This window comes from Hydra vulgaris, chromosome 12 (genome assembly GCF_038396675.1).
Source record: "Hydra vulgaris chromosome 12, alternate assembly HydraT2T_AEP".
Taxonomy (NCBI): domain Eukaryota; kingdom Metazoa; phylum Cnidaria; class Hydrozoa; order Anthoathecata; family Hydridae; genus Hydra; species Hydra vulgaris.
The window spans coordinates 42,153,941-42,174,567 of NC_088931.1; the positions used below are offsets into that span (position 1 = coordinate 42,153,941).

Below are 20,627 nucleotides of genomic sequence, written 5' to 3' on the forward strand. Positions count from 1 at the left end.
AACACATATTAACACATAAACAAACAATAAAAAACACTTAACATTATTATAAAAACACATTGATAAAATAACTATAAAGCACATATTACCACATACACATACTTATCAAAAAAGCAAATATGCAAACAATAAACATATATAATTTGAACTGTGCAAACAAAAGTTTTAAAAATGACATAAGAAAATTTAAAAAGATTCAAAGTGAACAAAATAGAAATATATATATATATATATATATATATATATATATATATATATATATATATATATATATATATATATATATATATACAAACAATGCTCTTTCCCTGTTTTAAAGCCGATGTCGGGCCGAGCTCGGCTGCCGACATCGGACCGCCATCGTTTTTGTCCGTACGGATCAATGTCGGTCCAACATCGGCTAGCCCCCCAAACAATCGACGCGATACCGCTTATATCATCGGCTGGCCGATCTGGCCCCGACACGATTCTGTAAGGAAATCATGTAAGATAACTACGGAAAAAAGGATAAACCAACTGAAGTATATTTAAAGCATGAATATAAAATAAAATTATATATTCTATTTAAATAAATAAATCTGGATCAGTTGAATCATCAAACAAATTTGATTGGGTGAACTTCCAACATTTTTTGTTTACTGACAATTCACTGTGTGCATCTAAAAAATGGTATAAAATTAAATGTTCACATATCAATAATATATGTAAATGTATTGTTGATATTTGTCATAGTAAAATAATATAATTCACAAAGTAGATTTCAACTTAGAAACGTAAAAATCAACGTAGTCTCTACTTTCGATTTCAGAGAACAAAGCAATTATTTTATATTTCTAATATAAAAATTAATACATTTCTAATTAAATAAAAAGTAACTTGGGATTTTTGGATCAGGATGAGAATCGTTCAAAATTTATCTTTGGCATTGTTTAATTTATTGCATTCAATAGCCCCTATAAAAATTAAATATATATCTATGCGTGTGTATATATATATATATATATATATATATATATATATATATATATATATATATATATATATATATATATATATATATATATATATATATATATATATATATATATATACAGCGTGGAAAATAACGGGCGGTCAACGGTCACTGACCGCCCGAAATGACTGAAATTGCTATTTTGACCTCTCAAAACAAATTCTTCCCGGTCAAGGTTGACCGGTTGAAAAAAAAAGAGTTTTATAAAATGTAAATCTTTGAAAAAAGCTTTTAAAATAATTTTATCCTTTGTACGCTACTTTAAATCGCTTCGTTAGTGAGTATTATAAATGACGTAAACTATTAATGTTTTTTTGCTTCACTTATCAAGACTAATTTCATTTTAGTGGTGGTGAAATCCATAACTGCTTTTTTCATAAATGATTGAAGTTCTTATTTTATTATTGTTTTAATAATAATATAATATTAACTAAGAACATTTTTTTATTCCTACATTTTATTTATATTTTCTTTACATCATTTTACTTATTTTTCTTTTTTTCTACCTTTTGCTTTTAAATTTTACCTTTTGCTGCCAATTGCAATGAAAAAATACCTTTATTTTTTATTTTTAGTTTAATTTATCCGTATCGACTAAAAGCCGCACACCAAGCCCTTCTGTGATGAAAATAAATTTCTTAGATTTCAATTAGTTAACACTCCGGAAAATAGAAAGTTCGTATTTGAAATTGTCGAGGTTCTTATGTTCTCTATTTTAAAGACTCTTGGTTCGGTTGACGCTGAGTGACTGAGAAGTTAACTTTAATATTTAGATAAATTTAAAATTACCAAATGCGCGTTTGCTTTTTTTTTTCTACTATTAAAATTTAAAAAATATATATACTGTAGTATAAAGTTTCGTTTTAAGTAACTTAAATAATTTTGATAGTAATTCATAAAACGATTGTCATGATTTTATTAAATATTAGTTCAGCATCTGCCGACGAGAGGCATTAACATTATTATCAACTAAATAACATTAATAGTTTATAAAATGATTTTAAATAAAAATGAATGAAAGATATAAAATGATACAAATGAGATATAAAATGTGCAATCATTTTTCTTTTTCAACGTCGGTAACGACTGAAGTTCTTATTTAACCATTATTTAAAATCAATGTATGTAGCTACGAACATTTTCTCCTTTTTTTTCATTCATTTTTCTCGTAACCTTTTCCCTCAATTTCTGAAGTCATAGCAATGAATGAGTTTTTTTAAATAAGTTTCAAATTAACAATTGCGAATTTGAACATTTTTTATATTACTAAATTGTAAGAGAATCGTCAAACATCAGCACTTCAAAATGGAGGCGACTAAAAAGAGACAAACAACACTTTCATTTTTAACACAAGCAGGATCGGAATTAAAACCACCTGTTGAAAAGAAGAAAAAACTCAATAGTAGAAAATTACAGCTAACAACAGCTCAAAAATGGGTAAACACTACTCTTGCAAAATATAATGCAAATGAATGGCTAGAGATATTATATAATGGAAACTATGTTACAGCATTACAATGCACTGTATGTCGTCAGTATACTAAACAAATTGATATTTATAAAGGATATACGCCAGAATGGGGAAACGATGAAGGTAGTTGTAGGATACAGCACAGTGCCGCAGTTGATCATGCAAATGGTTTGCCACATCAAAGAGCCTACGAATTAGCAATGAAAAGTAAAGGAATGGATGTAAGCGAACGAAATGATAAATTAAGCAACCTGCAGAAAGAAATGCGGCAAACTGATATTTTATCGGGCCTGAAAACCATGACCACGAAAGATCTAAATTTAACAAAAAAAAAATTTGAGTTAGCATACTTTATTGCCAAAGAAGAGCTTCCGCTTAGCGTATACCCTAAAATACTACGTTTGGAAGAAAATCATGGTGTAGAGTTTGGCCAAGCATATAGAAATAAAATAACTTGTGGAACTTTTATTGATTACATTGGATTGAGTTTGTCAAATATTCTCAGAAATAAGTTGAAAACACGAAATTACTTCAGTATTTTAATTGATGCATCAACAGATGTATCTGCAATTGAAAAAGAAGCTATATTTATTATCAGTTTCGATCCTACTCCAATAGGAAAGACCGAGATATGCGTTGAGTGTTCTTTTCTTTTTATTTCTGATCTTGAACATGGAACATCTGAAGGAGTTTTCAATAAAAATAGTCAATCCCTTGAATCAGAAGGTATCGAAAATTTTAAAACTAAATTAGTTGGTTTTGGTGCTGATGGCGCAGCTGTAAATAGAGGAAGTAGAACAAGTGTAAATGTATTACTTCAGAAAGAAATTCCATGGGTAACTTTTGGTTGGTGTGTTGCACATCGCCTTGAGTTAGCGTTAAAAAATAAATTTGCACAAATGAAAGCGTTTAATGATGTCAATAACATCATTTTGAAAATGTATAACATTTATAAAAAATCCCCCAAAAAGTTACGACAGTTAGGAAACCTTGTTGCCATCCTTGAAGAGGGTAATTCATTTGACATTGCAGGTATTCGCCCCAAAAAAGCATCAGGTATATTGGATTTTTTTTTCAATTTTAACTATAAAAAATACTTTATAAAATAATATACTTTATTAGATGCTGGTTTTTTATACAAAAGTTCTTTATAAAACAGTATTTTGAGCAATAAAAACTTTTTATAAAATAAAATACTTGTGCAATAATAAATAGGAACACGATGGATTGCACATAAAATTCAAGCACTTGAGATGATCTTAGACAAATATAGAGTATATATGAAACATCTCGAAAACATGACTGCAGATTTCAGTTTTACTCAAGCAGAAAGAGCAAAGTTTAAAGGGTATCATCAGCAATGGAATCATGGACGAATACCGCTTTATATAGCATTATTCATAGAAGTTTTATCGCCAGCAAAGTTGTTATCTTTATCTTTTCAAAGCAACGATATTGATTCCGTAGCATCATCTGGATTTATTGAACAAACTAAAAAACAGTTAAGTCGCTTGAAGAAAAAAGAATTTAATGATTTACCAACTGTCAAACGTTTCCTTGCAAAAGTAAAAAACAACACTGGTAAGTATTCATTCCAGGATGTTGAGCTTCATGACTTTACAAACGCACTAACTTTAGTTAAGAATTCGAAATCAATGATTGTATCGTTAATTGCCGAATCCATAGAAGAGCGTTTGGAAACACAAAATACAGTTCCTGATATGTATGGAATGTTAATCCTAAACACTGGTAGCTGGTTTCAAAATAACACCAATAATTCATTTGCTGATGATAACATCGAAAAATTGTATGACTTTTATAATATGCCGTTACGTAATGCTGGCTTCACTGGGAGTGTAAATAATATGTTAGATGCTTGGCATAACTTAGTTGATTACACTGTCAAATATTTGGCACCAGATAAAACTGAGTACCGTAAAGTATGGTATCAAATTTTTTCGAGTTCTATGAAAAAAGATTGGAGTCCAGTTCTACTTCTTGTTGAATTGTTGTTCGTATTGCCTGTTTCGAATGGAAAGGTTGAGCGTCTTTTTTCTCTTATGAATAGAATTAAAACTGACACAAGAAATCGCTTAACTGAAAAACGGCTCAATAATTTAATTCGGGTGTGTACTGATGAAACAAATAGTGGAGAATTTGATGTGAATCCTGCCATTGAATTATGGGCCGAAGATACGTTGCGAAGGCCTACACAAGAAAGTCGAAAAACTTATTCAAAAAAAGAAAAGAAAAAAACAACTATAAAAACATTAATTGATTTAGAATCGTCATCAGACGAGTCTTTAGATTTAAAATTGTCTTTCGATGAAACTTTGGATAATGAATCAGATGAAACGTATATCTAAAAACATCTTTAAAAAAACATTTTTAAGTTATATAAAACTTTGTTTTTTGTAACTTAGGCAATTATTATAGTTGTATCACATAAAACGATACTTGATTAAGTATTCAGTTTAAATTTTTTTGATATAACATAAAAATGTGTATTTTTTATTTTTTTAAAAAATAGAATACAAATAAAAAAGGAATACGAGTTCGTTCATTTTAAAGTATCAAGTAATTCGTCATGCAAATGTAATTGCTACGTTAAAAATTTAAACCAAAATAAAAATTAAAATTTTGACCGCCCAATAAAAACAACTGACCGTCAATTTTATGTATTAGCCGGTCAGTTTGACCGCTCGCCTTTGATTTCTTATTTTCCACGCTGTATATATATATATATATATATATATATATATATATATATATATATATACAAGCTTTTAAAATGTTTTGGATCAGGTTGCATCCTTTTTTTCCATGGATTTGTGTTTTGAATTATCACATTCAAAACACCTAAATAAGTTGACTTTATGCAGCTTTAATGGCTAAATGCACCCATCAAGAACTTATAGAAAATATTGGAAATATTCATACTAAGGATTCTTAAATACAAATATATAAATACATAGGGATATTGTTATATATAGCATTTTTTTAAATAATAATGATTTCAAATAAACAATTGAAACAACATTTCACAAAATAATTATACCTTTAGGATCTTTAGAAGTTCGCCTTGCAGCCCTGCCTCTTCTCTTTTATTCAAATCCTTAAGTCTTTTTACATTTAAATTAATAACTATTTATAAATAAAAAATTAGCATATAATCTATTATAAAAAATAGTTTAAAAACATTATTACTTCATTAACAAAAATTGTTTTACTTAAAAATGTTATACTTACAATTGTTTTAAATTATCATGTTCCAAAGCACCTAAATAAATTTATACACCTAATACATCCTTAATTGCTAAATGCACCCATCAAGAATTTACATAAAATATTGGAAATATTCATACCAGGGGTTCCTACATAACTACATAGAGACATTGTTATATAAAGCATTTTAAAAAATAGTAATGAGTTCAAATAACAATTAAAACAACATTTCACAAAATACTTATACCATTAGGATCTTTAGAATTTCGCCTTGCCGTCCTGTCTCTTCCCTTTTATATTTCAAATCCTAAACTTAGGTATTTTTATTAATAACCATTTATAAATAAAAAATTAACATATTACCTATTATAAAAAAATAATTTTAAAATATTATTACTTTAGTAACATAAAATATTATTACTTAAGTACGAATATTTCCATTGTTTTCTGTTATAAAAATCAATTTAAAACTTATTACTTAAGTAATAACATTTTGAAATTGTTTTTTATAATAGGTAATGAGTTAATTTTTTATTTATAAATAGTGACATATGTAAGCAACTGAAATCAGTTTTATGTAAGTTGAAAGTTAAACTTAAGTTAAGTATCGATGTATAAACGTTGCCATGTAAGATACGAAAAAAGGATTAGGCAATTAAAATATACACATATAAATCAAAATTAAATATATTTTTAAAATAAATTAATTTGAATCTGTTGAATCATCAAATAAATAAGATTGGCTAAACATCCGATGTTTTCTGGGGATTGGTCTTCGTAACTCATGCGCAGCATCTAAAAAAAAGCATAAAGTTAAATTTCAACATATGAATCATAGCGTAGTTAGGTTACTGATGAACAACTTTTATTAAAGGTGACATTATTATTGATGTTGCAACTAATGAAGCGTATGCACCTCCAGCCGAAATCCATAGATTTCCAGCCGAAAGAATATACCTTATTATATTTTTACTAATTAAATAAAAAGTTACTTTGGCATTTTGGATCAGGATGTGCACTGTCACAATCATTTGTATCCATAGCATTATTAAATTTCTTGTATTCAACAGCCCCTATAAAAATTTATATATATATATATATATTATATATATAAATATATATATATATACATACATATATATATATATATATATATATATATATATTATATATATATATATATATATATATATATATATATATATATATATATATATATATATATATATATATATATATATATAAATAGAGAGAGAGAGATGTATCACAAATTAAATAAAAAGTTACTTTGGCATTTTGGATCAGAATGAGCACTGTCATAAGCATTCGCATCCTTGGCAATGCTTAACACCTTGCATTTAACAGACCCTATAAAAATTATATATATATATATATATATATATATATATATATATATATATATATATATATATATATATAAATCAAAAATATTATTTATCTAAAAAAAAATATTACTTTTTAAACGTTTTGGATCAGGTTGCATAGCCTCTTTTTTATCCATGGTTGTGTGTTTTGATCCACCACATTTAAAAGTACCTAAATAAATTGTTTTTATATGTCTTTAAATTCATTGGAAAAACTCTGACCAAGAATTCATACAAACATACATAAATACAAAAACAGTTGCAGATGAAGAGTTTTCAGGGCCCAAGGCTATTTTTAGAGACCCTCTTTGTTACATACAGCTTCTTTTTTTTTAAAGTAATGGTTTTAAATTAACAATTGTAAAAACAATATATCATAAATACTTATACTTTTGGGATCCTTAGGATTTCGCCTAGCAGCCCTGCCACCATTCTTATCCTTAGCATTATACAAAAATCGTGTGATGCGCAACTCAACAGCATTTCAAGTTTCATTTGGAAATTTAGCCAAAATACAGTCCTTTCGAAATTTCTCTAACTTCACTGGAAGTTTTATTTTTCGATTTTTCCCACTTCGATTAATTTGTTTTGCCAAATCAATTGATAAAAGAAGATTTAGCAAACGCTCACTAAGATCATTGGCATCACAGCCACCCTCTTGAAGTAGCCACTAAAATATTTCTTCAGATAAAACAATATCTACATTGGCTAGATCATCAGGTGTACAAAATAAAGGAACTTTTCTTTGTACACTTTCATATGAAGGTATTGCTTTCAGAGTTGAATTTGTCAAATCGTCCAGCCGTTGTGAAATTAAAGCTGATTTTTGCAAAATGACAGCTTGACCATATCGAACAGCTTGCACTGTGTCAGAATCAATGCCTGGATCATTGCGCAAAGAACATTAAGCTCATTGAGCACTGCATGAGTACTATTTGCTTGTGCTTTTTTTGGACCAACTGAAGTTGATGCGGACTTTCAAAGGTTTACACAAATTTGAAATGTTAGGAGGTGAAATTTGAGATTGGTTTTTATCAACATGTGGTTTAGAAGAAATTGGGGTAGATATATGCATTGGAACTAATGGTGAAGAACAAATTGGAGATAGTGGCTCACTAATTTTAACATTCAGCGGTTTAAGAAACAGTGCTGTAAAGGCATCAGAGTAAGTTCCACTGGTTAGGTTTTCCAACGGCTACAAAGGTGTGTGTTTATTAGGACGAACTCTAAATAAATTATTAACTGAATTCATTATTAGATTTTTTTTAAAAGAAATTTAAAAAATCATATTTTATAAATATTTGAACTTTATGTATTTCATTAATCTCTGTGCACCAAACTTTTTAACTTTAACTGCATGTCTTAAACTGTTTATAGTTTGGTGACAGCTGTCTTCATTTGGAACAACTTGCAGAAGACATGCATCAAACGGTTCGTCTTTCCACACAGCTTGAATACGCACAATATGATCAATTGGCAATAAATTCCAATCATCAGTTGAGTAGTCTTCATAGTCTAAGAGTATGGTGTCTTGTTCATTTACTATATCCACGTGCGTATCATCAAAATATACTATGTATTTCATCTTAACATTTATATATATGTATATATGTATATATATATATATATATATATATATATATATATATATATATATATATATATATATATATATATATATATACACACACACACACATACAGGGTGTTAGTCAGGAATATTTTTTATATCTGTATTTTGGGAATATTTATTGTCATTGCTCACAAAATATTGAAATTTTTCATCGATATTGGCCCATTACTAATTACTAATTAATTTTAAACAAATTAGAAATTCAATGGTATAAGGGGTGTTTAACATCCTGGTTAACACCCTGACGGGCTTGTTAACACCCAGATTATATTTGTTAATACAATTATTCTCAAATATGTGTTAGTTGCAACAACAACAATAAAAAATAGTTATTGTCAAAAACAGAAATAATAAATTTATTATTAATAAATAATAGAGGAAAATACATAATAAGAAATATACAATAATATAAATGTTACATATTAAGACATAATTTGAATTACAATATGGAATAATGATAAATCTTAGATTATACAGATAAAAAATACACTTATTTACAGGAGCTAAATTGTTCACATGTATTGTAGATTTAAAATAAATATCCATACCAAGAGAAGAAGATTCATAAGGTCTAATTGTATACAGATTTTTATGTAGCTTTAAAATATAACCAGAAACTAAAATTGTTGGGCCACTCAAAACATTTGTAATCAAAATAATTCCTTGTGATGTAATACAACAATTGTCCGGCGGTTTACAATTAAAAGAAAGAGGCATTACTCTTTCAGTTAAAGAATGACTACGGATATTTCTCATATTAATTAAAAGATGAGGAAATATGCTAGACGTAGCTTTAGTTTTACGTTTAAAATAGATAAACAATTTTCAAAACGAAATGTAGAAAAGTAGTCAAGAGGCTGTAATCATTAAATCTGTTGGAACAAAGACAATACACAGCATAATGTAACACCAAAAAATGTTCATAATACTCTGGCAGCAAAATCTTTTTCAACAAAAATGGCCCTAAATATAATTAAAAAAAACAATATTCTGTTGCTTTGTAATGACACAGTTCTGATAAAGGTCTGATTTTACGATGAAATTCAATAGGAATAAATTTAGAAAAGTTCGTCATAATTTCTAATACTCGCAACATTTGGTTTAAGCTTAATTTACAAGGAAGACGTGGATACTGAGAAACTGATGTAAAATAGAAAAAACCTAACTTTTTACAAACGCCAAGGCACACCAGATGCTGGTATTCAGGAGGAAATAAAAAATGTAAACCAATACCGGATACGGCAGCTAAAGGTGATAAAATAATTTGATTATTTTCTTTCATATCACGATAACTAACATCATTACGAATATCACAATTATTTTTTAAATATAAAGTTCGATGTTCAACAGTTTCACCCTCAACTTTACAATGTGAACATCCAAGTTTTGCAGTATGGTACTTGATACTTTGGAGCATTGCTCTTGCAGGTGCATCACAAACAAAAATTATGCTATTGATAACAAACCTTACATTTTTATATACAAAACCTTGAGACTTTAATATTGACAACTCACCACACAAATCTGTTATCAGAGTAAACAAATCAGGTTTTACAGTACCACAAAAAACGGATACTGGTAATGGAGATTTGCTTTTAAACTGTAGAATATACAAGAGTATTGGCCATGCATAAAGCCCAGAGCTTTTAAAAAGTGACAAACCATCTACATTGAAAATGAAATCTATAGTTGATGAAACATTAGAAATACCTTTGTCAATACAGTACTTCAAATTTTCAATAATTGAAAAAAAAAATGTCTTTTTTGGGCTCTGAAGCCTGATTATCACTAGAGTCTTTATACGTATTTTGCTCAAAATCTTCTGATTCTGAATGCATGCAATCTTCTTCATTTAAATATAAATCACTATCTGAATAATTTAAATTATTTTAATTGTTATCAAAACAAACATCAGATATAGAAAAATCGATAGGGAACAGGTTATCACTGTTAACTTGTGTACTACGATTTTTGTCTTAAAAAAAAGTTAAATTACACTATAGATATACAGTATAAAGTAAACTATACAGATAAACTACAACATTATATTTTTATATCATCAACCTTAAATGATATCAAACTTTGTTATAATGATATAAAACTTGAATTATTTGTATATTTATACTAAAGTTTCATATTATTTATATATAAATGATTTGTATTTTTATTATTATTTTTATTGATATTATTAAATAATTATTTAATATTATTTACCGAGAATTTTTGTAAAAAAGAATGACAATTCCGAATTTGCCCTTCGCCTATCAGAGCGATTTGATGCCATCAATAACGATTTGATGGCTTAATAACACCACAAAATTATAAGATATTTTGTCAACTAAAATACTCGAACTAAAAAGATTTTATTTGTTTCAATATTGAATAATTATGGTTAAACAATTTGAATAATTATATCATAAAATAGCAAGCAACTCGTAAAATATTTTATATAAATTGGTCATTATCAATTGTGGTATTAAGAAATATGTGAGAGGTCAGTAATTACATGTTTTATTGATGCTCCCGGTACTAATTCTCATTTAAATCTCATCTAAGAGAGAGAGAGAGAGAGAGTGGGAGAGAAAGAAAGTGTTTCCAAAGCAGCATATTAAAAAAGTAAAAGACACGCAATAAATAATATTAACTGGTTTTATTACCAGTATACAAAACTATTTTTACCTTTATTATTTGAAGTTCTAGCTTCTCTCTAACTGTTGACTAATGACTAATAGAGTAAATTTCATATCATTAAATTTACAAAATTAAAACCATGTTTCAACAGTAAGCAAACTAATCAAGTGATGACAAAGGCAACTAAAAAAAAGAACATAATTATGTTTGAATTTATAAAAAAAATTTAAAATCATTTTAATTTAAAACTGTTATCTATAAATAGTGATACTATAAATAGTAAAATTCATTTTTAGTAGTGTTCTAAAGTGTTTAAAATCAAATAAACAAACATTAATACTGTTTGACACCGAATTCTGGCAAGTTTTCTGCTTGCCGAGCAGCATATTTTATATTTCAACAATGACTAATTTCACCTTGCCTGGCTCTATCTGTTTCATTTGGACAACAATTTTTTTTGTCTATTAGAATTTACACAAATAAATTCTTTGCCTTTTTATAGCCACTTAAATTTCACTCTATTCTTTAAACATACTACCAGTAATATTACTATTGTTAAAATTGGATAATAAATAAATGTAAAAGAATCTTTAATTCCAATTAAAGACTATATTTTAACTTAAGATTAATTGAAATCCATGTCTTTTTTTTAAGTATATAAACAGAAAAGCAATAGTATGAACAGAAAAGCAAAAAACCTGGAACAAACATTTCTTTTATTAAAACTACTATATTTAAACAAATTAAATTAAATAAAGCTCTAGAACTTCCTACATTGTTAATGGCAAAACTACAAAACGTCCTGGTCTAATATTATGATCATTTCCAAGGTTGTTTACATGTTTGTGTAAGGCATCATACTGCTCGCTTCTCTGTTTAGGTTAATTGTCGAACTGAAAGTCTATAATTGTAATACTAAGATAATGTAACATGATTTCTAACCAATATAGCACATTCAGGGTTGTGAACCATTTGATTATGCTAACCAGCATCACCCCTTGAAAAAAATAAAAGCATAAGATCTAAGTTGGCAAACATACTTGATGTAGTTTTAAAAGGATGACCTCTTGGGCAAATAACAACTTACCTGGAGGCAGGTGGAGCACCATCTTTGCCAACATATACAACTGCAACGATAGCACTGTGAAAGGAGATTATAGCAACGTCTATCTTGCCCTTCAAGTAAAGTCGTTTTTATAACTGAGACTGAGCAACCTTCTATAGCTGTTCGGCAAATTTCTTCATCTTCCACTTCAGCTATGTTTTTAAATGCAGGAGAAATTGGGTTCTCTTCAATAATAAAATTTTGCAATCGAAACGTTAAACTATTTAAGCAAAGATCATTACCACATTACCGAATTTTAAAATTTACTGCTGAAAGTGGATCATAGATGTATAGTTGACAATGTCGGCGGAACATCTTGATTTGGCCTAAGATTACATATACAATACTTTTATGACTTTAAAATATATATATATATATATATATATATATATATATATATATATATATATATATATATATATATATATCTATCAGCTAGGAGATGTTTGAAAAAAAAATTAACTTAGCTTTAGATTTATCAGATGATGTATTATGTACAAAATAAATACATCATCTGATAAACCTAAAATAAAAAATGTAATGAATAAGTAAGTAAGAAAAACATTACATACAAAAAATTAAAGTCAATGTACCTTATAGAGAAAAACTGTTGATTTACCAGAGTGGTACTTGTTATTTTTCTAAATTTTCTAAAAAAGAACAAAAATAGTTAATAGCATCATAGAAAATTTCAAAGTAGTAATAACCAATTTTATGGAAATAGCATTAGTATAACTTTTTTTGTTGCATAAAAAATAATTAGGCCTCATCCATGCCCCTATTTTCCTTCTAAAAAATAAAATATAAGCTCAATAAAAACAAAACTGCTAAAAAAAACAAAAAAACAAAGCTAAAAGAAAAACTAAAGCAAACAAAATGTAAAGGATTTTAAAAATTAAAAAGAGTGACCCTTTTCCATCTAATAAAAATGTTGTATATAAGTTGCTATTTTCTATACTTACTTTAATTATAATATGATCTTAATGATAGTTATTCATCTTAATATGATTCTTTATGTAATATATCTAAACCAATAAATAATAATTAAATTTTAAAAGTTTTAACTCCCATAAGAAATTTTTCTCCAATGACCGCGTGCATTTGGAGAACGCGCTCTTTCAAAGCCTTTCAAAGTAACTAATGAAATGACGTTAAACACTAAATGTTTCTGTAGCAATTATATTATACATACATATATATATATATATATATATATATATATATATATATATATATATATATATATATATATATATATATATATATATATATACATGTATATCCTTAGAGTCCAGACAGCGTCATAGTTAATGTGTTGGGAGAAAACATTGAACAAAACGCATAAAACTTATAAATGCGTTATGTACAATACAAAACAGGTTATTAACGCGGGTTTGTAAATCCCCTCCCCCCTCCTCCAAAACACAAACTATGATGAAGTTGCGACTCTAAGGATATATATATATATATATGGAGCTATTTTTTAGTGAAAACATATGAAAACCAAAATTTTCATTATAATATATATAGTATATTTTATAAATAAACCTCTACAACTTCCTTGGTACAACAACTGGATTATGATTAATAACAACTCTGTAAACATGTAAATCTTAATAAATTATAAACTTAAATAAAAATGTATAAAAATGATTAATGCTATATTAAATATAGAAAAACAAACATATAATAACACAATTATATCCTAAACCACAAATCATTCATGCAAGAGAAATTATTATACATTTATTGAAAAGCCAGAAACATTTTTTTCAAAGAGCAAAGGTTTTAACAATACTATAAGATAAATTTTATTTATAACAAAATGTTGTCATGGCTTTTATCCCAATTATTAAAAGCATGTGAAAGCATGAAACTACCCATAAATATCTTTTAATGCTAGACCCCATCTAAGAATTATAGAACTCTATATTTTCAATATTATCATCTATAACACGAAGCTTTAAATTTAAAAGTACAATTTAAAAAAAGATTACAATAAATTAATTATTTAACAAAATTTTAAAAAGATTTTATATCACTTATCATTTCAAGCTACTAAACATTATCTACCTAATGTCTACTTAAACATTTTGAACTTGTACCATGAAAGGTCGTGACTTCTTTAAGAAAACACTTGGTTAAGAAAAGTCTGGAAGCTACTTAAAACTAAGAAATAGTGTATTTTACAGAGTACAGAACCATAACTAATATCGAACAATAGGCGTAACTATGCGCACTAATAATAATAATAATATTCACTGAGCTGTTTATATTAAGAAACAAAAGCAGCGAGTTCTAGTAATGAAACTACCTAATAATCGTTTTTAACAACAAACACTAACATAAAGATAAGCCAAAGGTAACAACATTACGCAAAAAATTATCAAAGATAATGTTATGTATTTTCAGAATAGTTATATTGAAGGCAGGCCCGGTTCTAACAGTTTCTATGTGTAGGTGAGATGCAAATTTGCCGCCGCAAAAATTAAAAATGCAATAATTTCAAACTTTAAATATTTTTATTTTATTACGAAAAATTACACAAAAACAAAGTAAATAAAAAAACTGAATTTATACAAAAATAAAAAACAAAACAAATTCCATTCATGAAAAAATAAAAAACAAATCGTAATTAAAAGTGAATTTTCCTAGCTTTTAATTCTGCAAAATCTTTAACCAAATCTCAAGTTCTTTCAAGAACTTGTCGCCAATGTTGAGTTTCAGATTGAATTATTTTCTAATAATTCAATCTGAAACTCAATATAATAATAATAATAATAATAACAATAATAATAATAATAATAATAATAATAATAAGTTTATTCAAATACATGAAAAAGAAAACGAAAAAACAAACTTTAACTACTTACTTATAAAAATTATTGTTAGACAAATATTATTCAATTTATAAAAGGGTATAATAATTTTTTTTTTTTTCAAAGTTAAAGTTCGTTTAATAATATACTTTTATAACAATTTACAATAGATATCTCAAAGATAACTTCAATAAAATTTTTAAGTAAGTTTCTTAAGAATATTCTGGAACTTTAATTTGCTTAGTCAGCGTATTTTATGAACCAATAGAATTCGTTTGTTTGTATATTTGGCGGTTTGCTAACATCCATCCCTGAAAAAGAAAAAAGAAACTTTTTTTTACTGTTTCTTCTTCGCCAAATCCCAAATGTAAAACATGTATACAAACAAACGCTTTTATTACTATATTATTTATTTGAAAAAATTAGTATGTATTAAAGTTCCCGTAAAAAACAACGCCGCCTAAGCAAAAAATTTGTGGACAAATAGGAAATGTTATAATCTACAAAATCCATAACTTTAAATTATAAAAATGGAGTGAGTACGTAGAAGAACTTGGAAATTTTTAAAAAAAATAAAATAATTTCTTGTTACAAAAAAAAAAATTAAAAAAATTTTTTTTTTTTGGGAAAACACAAAATAAATTAAGAAAATGCCGCTCTAGAAAAGTGCCGCCGTCGGCTGTCGCCGACGTCGCCTACGCTTAAAACCGGGCCTGATTGAAGGCTTGACAACACTTAGACCTAAAGCAGTAACACTGCTCGACTGGTAAGGTTCATGAATCTTGCTCTAGATTTATATCTCAAATATATTGTGTTTTATAGTTATACTAACTAACCAAACACAATACTTTTTTTAATGTTATATAACATATAAACCCAACCCCCCCTCCTTCAACAATCATGTACACATTAGATAAAATACATTTCATGCTATTATAAAAACACATTTATAAAACAGCTATATAACATATATCATACACGTATTTATCAAAAACTTTTTTTTAACTTTGAGCATAATATAAGCATATATGCAAACCTTTAACAACTATAAAACAACATTTATTAGCATCAATTATTTTTAATGTAACATAAAATGCAGACTACAATTCACGGCGGACGTGTAATCGGCGCACCCCCCCCCCCCCTAAATTCGGTAACTACCGACAATTTACGAGTGTGATTTGTTTCAAAATCTATTGGTTAATAAAAAATGAAATGATTGGTTGAAAATAGTTTCGGAATTTGGAAATTCCGAAATCACGTTTTATATCACTCCATGTTAACTTCTCAACGCTTTGAAGATGTCTCCTCTTACACATTTTATTGAACTAATAAATGAGGAAAATTTAATAAGATTTCTCCAGCACTACAGATTAATGGATATTCAGAAATTTTGTGAATGCGGACATGCTATGAATGTTCAAAAGTATAATCGCTGTCAGGTAAATGTTTTTAAGTATTAACTCATACTTAAATTGCGAAAAATAAATAATGAAGCCTTTAAAAAATTATCTTTAGTTGAGCTGTTAGAGCGTTTATATTAGCTTATATTATGTTTGTATTAGTTTATATTAATCTTTGTTTGAGCTTTGTTAATCTTTATTTTTAGTAAAGATTAAAGCTAAAATAATATTTAAGCTTTGTTTAATTATCTAAATATTTTAAATAAAGAATAAACAAAGCTTAAATACTATTTAAGCTTTGTTTATCTTTATTTAGGCTTGAGCAATATTTTATTAGCTTTGCTAATCTTTTTTTGAACTTGAGTAATCTTTATATTAGCTTTGTTAATCCTTATTTAAACTTTGGGAATGTTTACTATCACAAAAACATTAAATAAACTTTCATTAAGCTTAGTTTTGAATTTTTTTTGTGTGTTTATTTTACAACAAAATAAGCTTTTTTAAGCTTTGAGTTTTTATTATTTGTAGTCAATATCAGAATAAGATTTATCAAATTTACTTTTCATTTAGGACAAACATATTTGGAGGTGTTGTAAATGCAAGAAGACAAAGACAATTAGAAGTGGCTTTTTTCAAATTTGTTCATCACTAGATATAAGTAGTATTCTTCAACTTATGTTTTTATGGATTGCGGAGGTGTTTGTCACAACAGCCAGCGATATAGTTGGTATTTGCAAAAATACATCAATTCAGTGGTATCAATAGACATTTCCTTTAGAGACATGTTCCTTTAAAATAATTTATGTTCCTGATAGAAATCAGTTAGGTGGTCCTGGCCATGTTGAAATTGATGAATCGTTAATGTTTAAAAAGAAGGATAATGTAGGCCATGTCGTTGAACAACACTGGATATTTGGAGCATATGATCTAATGACTAAAAAGGGATATTTAACACGTGTGGAGGATAGATCTGCTGCAACATTGGTTCCATTAATTCAAAGATGGATGACTGTTGGGTCTACAATTCCTTCAGATCAATGGGCTGCCTACAATAATTTGAATAACATAGATTTTAACCATCTCACAGTAAATCACACAACCAACTTTGTTGATCCTGTAACACAAGCAACATCAAACCATGTTGAGGCTTTTTGGAGTCGAATAAAGCAAAGATTGAAATTTGTTTGCGGGTCACAAGGTGATTTGAAGTGGAGTCAACTTGATGAAGCAATATACAGAGAGTATTTTGCTTTTAAAACTGAAAACCTTTGGCAAAACTTTACAATTTTTTTACAACATACACATAACAAGTATCCTCTCTAACAAAACAAGCTGTTTTATTTTATTTACTGAAATTATTTTATTTGAGAGGATACCTATTTGTAGGTTTTTATACTATCTTTGATATAGATTTGTTATCTTTAAATAAATGATATGTAAGCAGAATTTTAAAGTTAGATAGATATTATATATATATATATATATATATATATATATATATATATGTGTGTGTGTGTGTGTGTGTGTGTGTGTGTGTGTGTGTGTGTGTGTGTGTGTGTGTGTGTGTGTGTGTGTGTGTGTGTGTGTATATATATATATAATTTTGAAAAACCTTTATTTAATAGTAAATATTTCTTTTTAGTTTTAAGCAAGCTTTAAAATACTACTAGTAATAATATTATAAAATATTTTGTTAACAAGTTCTTTTTTGTAAATAAGTTGTTTTATCTCGCATCTTTGTGATAAAGAAATGCCACTTTTTTTTTGTTGTAAGTTTATTAGATAACTTTTTTTTATGTTCAATTTCGCTATATTTTATTAAAGTATATAAAGTTAATAAAACAGTGTTTTGTTTTTGTCGATTTTTTTCCTTCCGTACTTTAAGTAAACATTACAAACTAAATTGTACTTGTAAATAACTCCGTACCGCAAGTAAACTAAATCCTAAATCACACTCGTAAATTGTCGGTAGTTACCGAATTTAGGGGGGAGGGGGGGGTGCGGTGCGGCGATTACACGTCCGCCCAATTCACAACGTTGTAATGAAAAAGATGAAACCATTTAAGAATTAAAAATTTCTAATAAATTCAGATACCTTGAAATGAAGCATAACACAACATTCTTTTGACAAATTCCAGAAGAATAAGAATATAAAATATACACAAAGTCATACAGTGAAATATAAAATAGATTGAAATAAACGCAAACTTATGTATATAAACTTACATGACCACAAACAACAGTCTTATTTTATTTAACTTTTCATATTAAATACATAAATAAAATTTTATTCTCATTATTCTTTCTACAAAAACTAATCTTAATCAATAAATAAGAAAATGAACTGAACTTACTAAAGAAGCCATCAGCTCCTCTTAACTGCTTTAGAAAATAAAGCAATACTTGCTTAAAATGTTCTAAGAAGACTAACGACAAAACTGAAACAGTTTACTAAAAAAGAAGCATTGTATTAAAAAAACTTTTACCAGCCATTTTAGTTCTAACTTCTAAAAAATGAAAACAGGCTATAAAATTAGAAAAATAAAAACAACCAACAACAAACAAATGATCATTTAAATTTTTATTTTAAACAATGAACAACATCAATTCTTCTTGAAAAAAAAAAAAAATCAGCTCTAATTTGCTTGTTGACCTTACTCGAAAGGCCGCATGGAACATATAACCACGCATGAAAAAGTCTAGAAACTACTTAAAAACTAAGAAATGGTGTATTTTACAAAATACAGAACCATAATTAACAATACGAACAATAGGCGTAACTATGCGCACTAATATTCATTAGCATATTAATATTTAGAAGAAAATACTATGTAAAGGATAGACTATACAACGTAATAACACCACAACTTAATAAGATAATTTATTAACTAAAATACTTGAACTAAAAGGATTTCATTTGTTACAATATTTGAACAATCAAGGGACAATTATAGTTTTTAATTTGTTATCAATTATATCAGAAAATAGCACGCAACTTGTAAGATATTTATTATAAATGGTCATTATCAATTTGTGATATTAAGAAACATGTAATAAGTTTTACTAATTCTCCCTCTAATCTAAGAGAAAGAAATTGTTTTTAAAGCAAAATGTTGAAAAAAGTAAAAAAACACACAATAGATAATAGTAACTGGTTTATATGTTACCAGTAAACAAAAATATTTTTACCTTGATAAAAGATAAACTCCCAGCATTTCTTAATTAAGTTCCGGCTTCTCTCTGACTGTTGACTAATGATTAATAGAGTAAACTTAACATCATATTAAATTTACAAAATTAAAACCATGTTTCAACAGTAAGCAAACTAATCAAGTAATGACAAAGGCAACTTCCAACTCTGATTAGTGGTTGCTTGCAGCCTTGTTGGAAGCGAAGATGATTAAAAAAAAAACTTTAATATAAAAAAAAAAAGAACAACTATGTTTGAAATTATAAAAAAAAAATTGAAATCATTTATTTTATTAACTGTTTGTTTATAATTTGTTGTTATAAACTGTTATTAATCTAAATATTATTATAAATATATATACTATAAATCACTCAATATATTACTACAAATATATAAACAATATTACTATAAATAGAAAAATTCATACTTTGCTTTGTTCTCAAATGTCTAAAGTAAAATGGAATTAACAGACATTAACACTGCTTGACACTGAATTCTCGCAAGTAAGTTATCTGCTCGCTGAGCAGCATTTTTTGCATTTCAACAACGATTAATTTTATCCTACCTAGATCTATCTCTTTTATTTTACAACAACTATTTTTATGTTGCCTATTACCATTTACACTAATAACGTCGAGCCTAATATTATCCAATTCAATTTCACTACTATTATTAAACATATTACCAATAATATTACTATTGTTATAATTGAATAATAAATAAACATAAAACAATCATAAAAGTTGCGATCTTT

At 27.1% G+C, this 20,627-nt stretch overlaps 1 protein-coding gene across 1 annotated transcript; it reads left to right on the forward strand.

Annotated features, from left to right (window-relative positions):
- Positions 1–2,317: 2,317 nt before the first annotated feature.
- LOC136088130 (zinc finger protein 862-like) lies at positions 2,318–4,849 on the forward strand. The gene is made up of 2 exons (XM_065811794.1): positions 2,318–3,539; positions 3,699–4,849. Exons 1-2 carry the CDS (start codon positions 2,318–2,320, stop codon positions 4,847–4,849), a joined length of 2,373 nt encoding a protein of 790 aa, XP_065667866.1.
- Positions 4,850–20,627: the final 15,778 nt, after the last annotated feature.

What these genes read in the sequence shown, in the direction of transcription:
- LOC136088130 (XM_065811794.1), top strand. Translation starts at nt 2,318, where the DNA reads ATGGAGGCGACTAAAAAGAGACAAACAACACTTTCATTTTTAACACAA. An exon ending in TCGCCCCAAAAAAGCATCAG is followed by an intron (nt 3,540 to 3,698) that starts GTATATTGGATT and finishes AATAATAAATAG; the next exon opens with GAACACGATGGATTGCACAT.